This window comes from the organism of the source record quoted next, unplaced genomic scaffold (genome assembly GCF_019419815.1).
Source record: "Pyrus x bretschneideri cultivar Hongxiangsu unplaced genomic scaffold, Pyrus_bretschneideri_v1 Contig39, whole genome shotgun sequence".
NCBI lineage: Eukaryota > Viridiplantae > Streptophyta > Magnoliopsida > Rosales > Rosaceae > Pyrus > Pyrus x bretschneideri.
Window position 1 is genome coordinate 888,206 of NW_025999712.1, and position 10,417 is coordinate 898,622.

The window sequence follows — 10,417 nt, forward strand, 5'->3', positions numbered from 1 at the left end:
TCAACATCATCTTCATCATCTGCCATTGTAGGAGTATAGTTAGAGGTAAACAACTGCCGTCGGGTTATAATTTCTTTCTTTTTTTTTTCCTCTCAAAATAGGCCTTACTCATTGGAGTGTAATTTGTAATGTTCTTTTCCATGTTCTTATCATCTATCTCTTCTTGTATTTGTTTAGCCCATTTATCATGCCTACGGTTCCTTTCTTCCGTGACAATGGCATTTTGCTCCGCCAGTAATCACAATGAGGCCGCCACTTCCAGTTAAGCGGCGTAATCATCATTTGCCTTACCCTTTTCCTTCAACCTTCAGGACTTGTTTCGTCCCATAGCCCTAGGTAAGGAACCTTCGCCCATAGATGAATTTTCTACCCTTGTTTGTTGAATGGTATGAGATCCATCTTCATCCATATATACAGATGGGGATGCAATTCTGAACATCGACATAGGACCTACTATATGTTGAGGTGGATCTTCAAATAACACCCACCCTTTACAAATTTCTCAACAACACTGTGAAACTGAAAGGGTTTTGAGCTGCCCTTCATATAGAATTCCTCCGCTTGGTGTACCTAGAAAATATAATTACAAAAATTAAGGGAAATTAATTTATGAAATTAAAGGTAATATGATTAAACATTTAAAATAAACTGTGAAAACACTAACTTCGTCGTAGTAATTGACACCGGTTTCATGCCCTACTTGCGGATGCTAATAGTACTTGATGCCATTTATTCAAATTTGGATGAAGATGTTTCTTCCATCTTGAAGGACAACTCTCGTGGTTTTGGGTATTCGGTGGAATGGTGTCTTCGTAGAACTCTAAATATTTTTTGGACACACGAGTCCAAACACCTTCACTTGTTTGAGAAATCTCACTCACACTATCTTCCGAGACCCATCTACAAGCCCTGCAAAGAGCCTTATCTTCTTTTCGGGTCCAAGGCCTACCTTTCATTGCATATGAGGCCATTTGAAAATTATTGAAAAAATTGAAGGAAATATTTTTGGAAGAGGTAAGAAAATATAATGTGAAGAATTGAAATAGAATGAAGTGAGATAGTATGGAATGGTGAAATTATTCGAGAAATGGTGTATGAATGACTTAGGTCTTATAGGAAAAAAAAAGGTTTAAATTCATTAAAAAAAGAAATTGGCCCTTTCAAATTCAGTGGGGCCCACGAGCCCTCTGACCTAGCGGAGACGATTTTCAGACAATTTTCAGCCCTCTGAACCCTTTTGTTAAAGATGAACTTAGTAATGAACCATTAATCATTATGTTTGAAATCTCAACATAATACAAAAGAAAGTTGCTTGAATAACTGATGTGAAAGTGATTGGATGTTTGATGCATTAAATAATAGTTCCAAGTGAAGAGACATGTTGAACAATGAGAAATGCAACACATCGGATTCTCTTTGTGAGGATTCGGGAGATTCGTGAATCGTGTCCATTCATCGTACATCGTGCGGTTCGAAATCATTTTAAATATTTTTTATTTAAAAATAAACATAAACAGTACTTGACAAAAATTGATCGCACGATGTACGATGAACGGACACAATTCATAAATTCCCATGATCTTCACCAAAAGAATCCGAAGAAGATCATGTTAAATCTTAAAATTACACAATACAACTTATATTAATTAGTTTCACTCATAACTGCACTTTTTAAAATAAGATATCAACCGTCTTTTGAATAGTCGTAATCTCACCTATTTATCGTATAACGTACGATCAGTTTTCGTTAGATACTATTCATATTTAATTTTAAATTTTAAAATTTGAAATGATTACTGACCGTACAATGTACGATGAACATGTGAGATTACGGGATCCCTAAGAAAAGGATATGGTCTGTAACTAAAATACTCAGAAACTTAAAAATAAGAATCCTCAATTCCGTTGAGATACATTTATTCACAATCCCAACTCATTTTCTTTATGGAAATCCGACAACATTAATAAAAAAATTGGGCCCACCAGTTGGCCCTTTCAGATTTAGTGGGGCCCACGAGACCTCTGACCTAACCCTTAGTTGGAGACGATTTTCAGACAATTTTCGGCCCTCTGGACCCTTCAGTTGGAGATGAACTTAGTAACGAACCATTAATCATTATGTTTGAAATCTCAACATAATACCAAAGAAAGTTGCTTGAATAACTGATGCGAAAGTGATTGGACGTTTGATGCATTAAATAATAGTTCTAAGTGAAGAGACATGTTGAACAATGAGAAACGCAACACATCGGCCACCTTAGGATTCTCTTTGTGAAGATTCGGGGGATTCGTGAATCGTGTCCATTCATCGTACATCGTGTGATCAGAAATCATTTTAAATATTTTTATTTAAAAATAAACATAAACAGTACTTGACAAAAACTAACCGCACGATGTACAATGAACGGACATAATTCATAAATTCCCATGATCCTCACCAAAAGATTCCGAAGAAGATCATGTTAAATCTTAAAATTACGCAATACAACTTATATTAATTAGTTTCACTCATAAATGCACTTTTTAAAATAAGATATCACCTGTCTTTTTAACAGTCGTAACTAAAGGAAAATGATCCAACAAGGATCCTTTTCCTAAGATCCTAGGGATCCCGTGATCTCACCCATTTATCGTATATCGTGCGATCAGTTTTTGTTATATACTATTCATATTAAATTTTAAATTTTAAATTTTGAAATGATTTCTGATCGTACGATGAACATGTGAGATCACGGGATCTCTAGGATCCCTAAGAAAAGTATATAGTCTGTAACTAAAATACTCATAAACTTAAAAATAAGATTCCTCAATTCCGTTCAGATACATTTATTCACAATCCCAACTCATTTTCTTTGTGGAAAAGGATCCTCATTAGATCCTTTTCTTGGGGATCCAGTGATTGTGTCTGTTCATCGTACATCGTGTGATCAGAAATCATTTGAAATTTAAAAATTTAAAAATAAATATAAATAGTACTTAACAAAAACTGACTACACAATGTACAATAAACGATCACGGAATTTCCCAGATCTTCAAAAAAAAATTTGGCGAGGAGCCTTTTCCTTTCTTTATATCTTTTTCTCTCTCTTTTACTTTCCACTAATGCATTTCTTTCTTTATGTCACCAAGAACTGCATCACTTTTGCGTGCCAGTTCAGGATCCTTTTCCTCTCTTTAGGATTTGGATCCTCACCGGATCCCTTCCCAGGGGATCATAGGGTTCAACGTACGTGAATCGTTGATCAAAAATCATGCGGCCATAATTTAATATTTTTTATATTTTAAAAAGTAAAGTAACCTCGTTTTACGTGAAAATATAAAAAAATAAAAAACTATGACCATACGATTTTTTATCAACGATCCACGTACGTTGATCCCCAGAATCCTCAGGGAGGGTATATGACGAGGATCCAAATATTTACATCTTTTTCTCACTCTTTTACTTTCCACTAATGCATTTCTTTCTTTGGATCACTTTTGCGTGCCAGTTGCTGCCGACAATTGGTGAGAAGCTAACATAATGGGACCCGTATGGAAGTGTGTTGTATACACTTGCTTGTGAACCATATTTCCTACCGTTGATGCAATTGCTTTTGACTCCTGGGCATTGAATGGTGAACGAAGAATTCTTCTCCTAAGCATTGAATGGTGAATGGTGAATGGTGAATGGTGAATGGTGAATTTTAGTCCTAGGGCATTGAATAATGAACGAGAATATCCGAAGGCAAGTAGAATAGTCGCAATTGAAGGTAAAATGAGAGAAAATTAGTTAAGATAATTTAGACACATGAGCTAAAGACATACAAATACTCCAATAAAAAAAATTCAACAATAAGACAGAGAGTCGGAGCAAAATGAATAAAGGAAGACCTAGAAAGACTTGAAAAGAGATTTTTAAGAAAACATATGAAATCATTGGAGTTAATGAAAGATTTGGCGCAAAATCAAGCGTGGTGGTATTCTAAGAATTATACAGTCGACTCTACTTAACGAAGTAAGACTTTTGTTGTTGTTGTTGGCATTGAATGGTAAATGAAGAAATATGATGTTAACTAGAAGAAAATTATTAAGATACGCAGAACACAGAACAAAACAACACATATCATTATGCAATTGAAAGAATACATTAAAAATAAACTTTCCTACAATTGTATAATAGTGTATTGTGCCCGTGTTCTTAATAGACTGAAAATTATCTTCTATTAATACCGTGTGAGTTGAAGACCGATATGTGACCCGTTGGCCTAAATCATTACTCGCTTTCCACCGTCTCCCCTCGAGTGTAAATCATTGTGATAACGTTTGTGGCTCAAATTAATTACAAATTAAAAAAATCTACGGAACTCCACAACACACTCTGACGCTGTCTCCTTGAACGAGAGTACGGTTCGCTGCGCTCAATTATCTCGCTTACAACTGCGGGCGATTCCTCACCTCTAGGAGGTTATGCAGAAGCAGCCACGGCGGCGGAAGAGACAATGGAGAAGCTAGAAGCCGCAGTGAAAAAATCGGAGTTGAAGCAGAGGACTCTGCGCCAGGCGTACGACTGCGTCCACGCCCAAGCGAAGTCCCTCATGTTCTTTTCCGGACAGTGGAAGGACCTGGAGGACCACTTGGAGTCCACGCGCCGATCCGTCGAGGCTCGATTCCGAGAACTCGAGCACCGCGAGGAGGAAGTCCGAGTCCGGGACGAGGATTTGGAAGCCAGAGAGTCGAGTTTCCGCTCGGAGATGCAGGCGAAATCCAATGAGTTGCAAGTGCTTCAGAAATTGATCGAAGCGAGAAAGGACGAGCTGATCTCGCTCCAATCGGTGATTCAAGAGCTCAGCGAAGAGGTTGCTGTTCAGGAGAGGCGGTTGACGGAAGTGGAGGATTTCGTGAGGGAGAAGGAGAGGGAGTGTGAGATCATCGAGGGGCGCATTGATGAGAGGACTAGAAAATTGAATTCGATGGAGGCGAAGGAGCGGGAGGCGGCTGAGCGGTTTGAGGGATTGATGGACAAGTGCAACGCGGACATTGAGTTGAAAGAGAGGGAGTTGGGAGAGATTCTGAGGTCGATCGAGGTGCGAAAAGCGGAGTTTGATTTGAGCGGGGAGGAGCTGGAATCGGCGTTAAGGTCGATTGAGGAATGTGAGAGGGAGTTGAGAGCGAAAGCGGCCGACATTGAGCTGAAAGAGAGGGAGTTGGGAGAGATTCTGAGGTCGTTCGAGGCACGAAAGGCGGAGTTTGATTCGAGCGGGGAGGAGCTGGAATCGGCGCGAAGGTCGATTGAGGAATGTGAGAGTGAGTTGAGAGCGAAAGCGGCGGACATTGAGTTGAAAGAGAGGGAGTTGGGAGAGATTCTGAGGTCGATCGAGGCGCAAAAGGTGGAGTTTGATTTGAGCGGGGAGGAGCTGGAATCGGCGTTAAGGTCGATTGAGGAATGTGAGAGGGAGTTGAGAGCGAAAGCGGCCGACATTGAGCTGAAAGAGAGGGAGTTGGGAGAGATTCTGAGGTCGATCGAGGCGCGAAAGGCGGAGTTTGATTTGAGCGGGGAGGAGCTGGAATCGGCGCGAAGGTCGATTGAGGAATGTGAGAGGGAGTTGAGAGCAAAAGCGGAGGAAATCGAATTGAGGGTAGGAAGGATTAGGGAAATGGATTTGAAAGAGAGTGATTTGGGTTTGCTTGAGAATGCAGTGGAGGAGTGGAGTTGTGAGCTTCAATTGAGAGAGAAAGAGCTCGAAAAATCGAAAGAAGAAGGCGAAAAGTATTTAGATAAAGTCTCCAGGGGACTTCAAGGGAGAGAGATCCAGCTACAAAGGAAGGAGAGCTTACTGCAGAGGAAAGAGAGCCAACTTCAGCAGCAGGCCAGAGAGCTTGCACTGAAACATAAAGAATTGATGAAGGAGATCGTTGAAGAACACACCGAAACTCTGAAGTCGACAGAGAGGCAAATTGAAGATCAGGCCAAAGAGATTGAGTTGAAGCAGAAAGAAATTGATTCTATAAAAAAATCCGCCGAGGAACGTACCCAAAACCTGAAATCGAAAGAGGGCCAACTTGAAGACAGGGCCAAGAAGCTTGAGTTGAAGCAGAAGGAATTGGATTCGATCAAAAAATCCGCTGAGGAACACACTGAAAACCTGAAATCAAAAGAGAGGCAACTCGATGACAAGGCCCAAGAGCTTGAATTGAAGCGGAAGGAAATCGATTCAATGAAAAAAATGGCTGAAGAACAAGCTGAAACCCTGAAATCAAAAGAGATGCAACTCGAAGAGCAGGCAAAGGAGCTGGCATTGAAGCACAAGGAATTAGATTCGATTAAAAAATCCACTGAGGAACACGCTGAAAACCTGAAATCAAAAGAGAGGCAACTCGATGACAGAGCCCAAGAGCTTGAATTGAAGCGGAAGGAAATCGATTTAATGAAAAAATCCGCTGAAGAACAAGCTGTAACACTTATATCTAAAGATAGGACACTCAAAGACAAGACGAAAGAGCTTGCATTGAAGCAGAAAGAATTGGATTCGATCAAAAAGGCAGCTGAAGATCACACCGAAACCCTGAATTCGAAAGAGAGGGCACTCGATCAAGAGAGGAAAGAGCTTGCAGTGCAGCAGAAAGAAGATTCGATCGAAGAATTGGAAGGTACCCTTGCCAGCAAAGCAGATCATTCTCCCGCAAGTAACGAATCCAGCATCGATTCGGATGGTAGAGGTCAGAAACGCAGTACCGCCACTTTTGACTCCGGGTTCCGACCGCAACAACAGCGCAAAAAGAAGGTTCGTCGGACATACGAATCAGCTGTTCCACTGCCAGCCTTCGACCCAGGCTATCCTCCGCCATCTGAATCAGCTATTGCACATTATCGAGAGCGAAATTACACCCCAGTAGGCTATCCATCTCGGCATTACAAAAATGGCGGACACCTCCTACACGCCATCCATACTTTTGGTCCGGATCCGGGAATACATTACCGGCCGCATCCGTACTTTCCCGGCCCTCCTCCTACACGCCATCGCGGATATGTTGGTCGGACTTTGTTGTAAATGCTCTGGGCATAGTTTGACTAGTTTTGAAATATAACTTTTAACTTTTGATGTATAAAAAATAAAAACCTTGATTTTGGAGAGACTGTTATTGCTTACGTGCAATCGATGACATATTATGCAATTGAAGGATCCACCGACTGAACTTAAAAAAGCATCTCATCTCCACCGTTAGATAGATATCTAACGGTGGAGATGAGATGCTTATCTAACGGTGGAGATGAGATATTTTCTTGGTTGGGTTTGGCGCATGGTTTGATTGAGTGGTGTGTACGGTGTACTTACAAAGTATTTGAGAAACAATGGATTGAACAAAAAACTTCTAACCACCAGAACAATACATCACTTTTACTTTCGAAGTTTTTTAGGTAATTTATAAAACGTTGGCTTAAGCCTTACATTTCAATTTCTCTTTCTAGCTATCTTTCCAAATTACCTTCCCCTGTTCTGTAGGACATGGTACTTTAAAATAATAGGTTTTTAGCCAAAATGCTACTAGAGATTAATATAACTTTACTTTGATCTTTGATATTTAAAATTGATAGAAGTAGACTCTGAAATTGTTTACCGTCAATCATTTGTTTCTTCCATAAAAATCTCCATTAGTTAAGTGTATTTTTGTCAAATCAACCCCTTCACTTGTAATAGTAGAATGATCAATAATTGACGGTAGACAATCTCGGTGACCACTTCTATTGATTTTAAATCTCAGTGATCAAATGAAAAATTATGTCAATCTCAAATAACATTTCGACTAAGAAGCCAAATAAGTATTTAAATACTTGAAAACATGAATTACATTCTTCTTTTTTGGGCATGCAATTTACCACACTCCGCCTACAAGAGAGCTATTATTTATAATTTAATTTGGTTTCTTGAATAATTTTTATTATCTCATTATCATTTTAATCCTATTTCCTTTATTTTTCCTAGATGCTGTGGGAAAACCACTTTCCTTTGTTTTCTCCTAACCCTCTTTCCTTCAGGAAAACAGTCTCTATTTAATCAAATACGTGAGCTTGCTTTAACCATTTAGCACAACTACATTACTCTCTCTTCTCGTCCTCTTGTTTCTAGGGTTTTTAGCAGACGATCCCTCGCCGCCACGATGTCGTTGTCGTTTAGTGTTTATGCAGCAGAGACGATGGAGAAGAAGATAGAGTACGCTTTGAAAGAATCAGAGTCGAAGCAGAGTCGTTTGAGCAAGGCGTACGGTTGCCTTCGCTTCCAAGCAACCTCCCTCGCCATGTTTTCGGTACAGTGGAAGGAACTCGAGGACCACTTAGCGTCCACCCGACAGTCCATCGAGGCCAGATTCTCGGAGCTCAAGAACCGCGAGGAGGAAGTCGGAATCCGCAACGAGCAGTTGGAAATCGAAGAGTCGAAGCTCAATTCACAGATGGAGTCAAAGTCCAAGGAATTAAGCGTGCTTGAGGAATTGATTGTAGAGAGTAGGAACCGCTTGCGCTCGTTTGAATCATTGATCAAAGAACACAACGGCGAGGTTGGTATTAAGGAGGAGAGATTGGAGGAAGTGGAGAATTCTGTGAGGGAGAAGGAGAGGGAATTGAATGAGATTCTGGGGTCGATTGAGGCGAGTACGGGGGAGTTTGATTTGAGAGAGGAGGAATTGAATTTGGTGCTAAGGTTGATCGACGAATGTGGCAAAGAGTTGGAAGTCAAAGAGGAGAAGCTTAGTTTGATTAAGCAATCATTAGTAGAGCGTTCGAATGAACTCGAATCGAGAGAAGCGTTGATTAGGGAAGTAGATTTGAAGGAGAGAGAAGTTTGCTTACGTGAGAAGGCACTGGAGGAGTGGTCATGTAAGCTTGAACTGAAAGTGAGGGAGCTTGAATTGAAAGAGAAGCAAATCGAAGAATCGAAACAAGAAGGTGAGAAGTATTTGGATGCAGTCTCCAGGGAACTTCAAGGGAAAGAGAGCCAACTGCAAGGGAAAGAGAGTTTACTGCAGAGGGAAGAGAGCCAACTTCAGCAGCAGGCCAGAGAGCTTGCATTGAAGCAGAAGGACTTTATCAAGAAAATCGATGAAGAACATGCCGAAACCTTGAAGTCGAAAGAGAGGCAAATAGAAGATCAGGCCAAAGAGATTGAATTAAAGCACAAAGAAATTGATTCGATGAAGAAATGCGCTGAAGAACATACCGAAAACCTCAAATCAAAAGACAGGCAACTTGAAGATCAGGCCAAAGAAATTGAGTTGAAGCACAAAGAAATTGATTCAATAAAAAAGTCCGCTGAAGAACAAACTCAAAACCTGAAATCAAAAGAGAGGCAACTTGAAAAGCAGATGAAAGAGCTTGCATTGAAGCAGAAACAAATTGATTCGATCAAAAAATCCGCTGAAGAACATACCCAAAACCTGAACACGAAGGAGAGGCAACTTGAAGATCAGGCCAAAGAGCTTGCATTGAAGCAGAAAGAAATTGATTCGATAACAAAATCCGCTGAAGAACATACCCAAAACCTGAACAAGAAAGAGAGGCAACTTGAAGATCAGGTCAAAGAACTTGCGTTGAAGCAGAAAGAAATTGATTCGATAAAAAAATCAGCTGAAGAACGTACCCAAAACCTGAACACGAAAGAGAGGCAACTTGAAGAGCAGGCCAAAGAGCTTGTAATGAAGCAGAAATCAATCGATTCAATAAAAAAAGGCGCTGAAAAACAGACCCAAATCCTGACATCGATAGAGAGGCAACTTGATCACCGGGTGAAAGAGCTTGCAATGAAGCAGAAAGAATTGGAACATACTAATCAATCCATCATCAATAGGGATGGTACAGGTGCGAAGCGTAGTACCAACACTTTTGACCCCAGCTGGTATCAAGAGCAACAACAGCACAAAAGCAAGTATCCTCGCACATGTGAATCAGCTGCTACACCTTTTCCAGTGCCAAGCTTCACCCCAGCCTATCCGTGGCCAAACCCGTCATCTTGGCAGTATGAAAATTATGGACACTACGGGCACTCTGGTACAGCTGCCAACAACTGTGAGTTTGGTGATAGTTTTGGTCACAGTTTTGGTGGCAGTTACCGTGCAATACCGAATCCTGGAGTACATTGCCGATTGACATAGTTTCGGAGCAAGTTTAGGTGAGATTCTTACGTGCAACTAGGGATTATATATATCACGTTGTAGTAGTCGAGTTAGCATCCGATATGTTATCGTCTGAGCAATGATTGTACCTTCAGTGTGGCACTGAAACACACGAGCTGTGTACACGATTATATTTAGATCCAAAAGGCATTTGATAAGCCTTCAATCCCTTGAAACAATTTTTTAAGTGATTTTATCCTTCAAATTAATAAAATTCAACAAAACCAAGATTGATCAAAGTATAATCATCTTAAAATTTAGCCAAAAAACTCAA

General features: G+C 40.3%; 2 protein-coding genes across 2 annotated transcripts; both read left to right on the forward strand.

Annotated features, from left to right (window-relative positions):
• The first annotated feature begins 4,212 nt into the window (after positions 1-4,212).
• LOC103958966 (myosin heavy chain, non-muscle) lies at positions 4,213-7,126 on the forward strand. The gene has a single exon (XM_018650314.2). It carries the CDS (start codon positions 4,479-4,481, stop codon positions 7,026-7,028), a length of 2,550 nt encoding a protein of 849 aa, XP_018505830.2. The 5' UTR covers positions 4,213-4,478; the 3' UTR covers positions 7,029-7,126.
• Positions 7,127-8,136: 1,010 nt separating this feature from the next.
• Positions 8,137-10,144, forward strand: LOC103959017 (nuclear matrix constituent protein 1-like). The gene has a single exon (XM_048564328.1). The coding sequence runs from the start codon at positions 8,137-8,139 to the stop codon at positions 10,120-10,122; it is 1,986 nt and encodes a 661-aa protein (XP_048420285.1). The 3' UTR covers positions 10,123-10,144.
• The last annotated feature ends 273 nt before the right edge of the window (positions 10,145-10,417 follow it).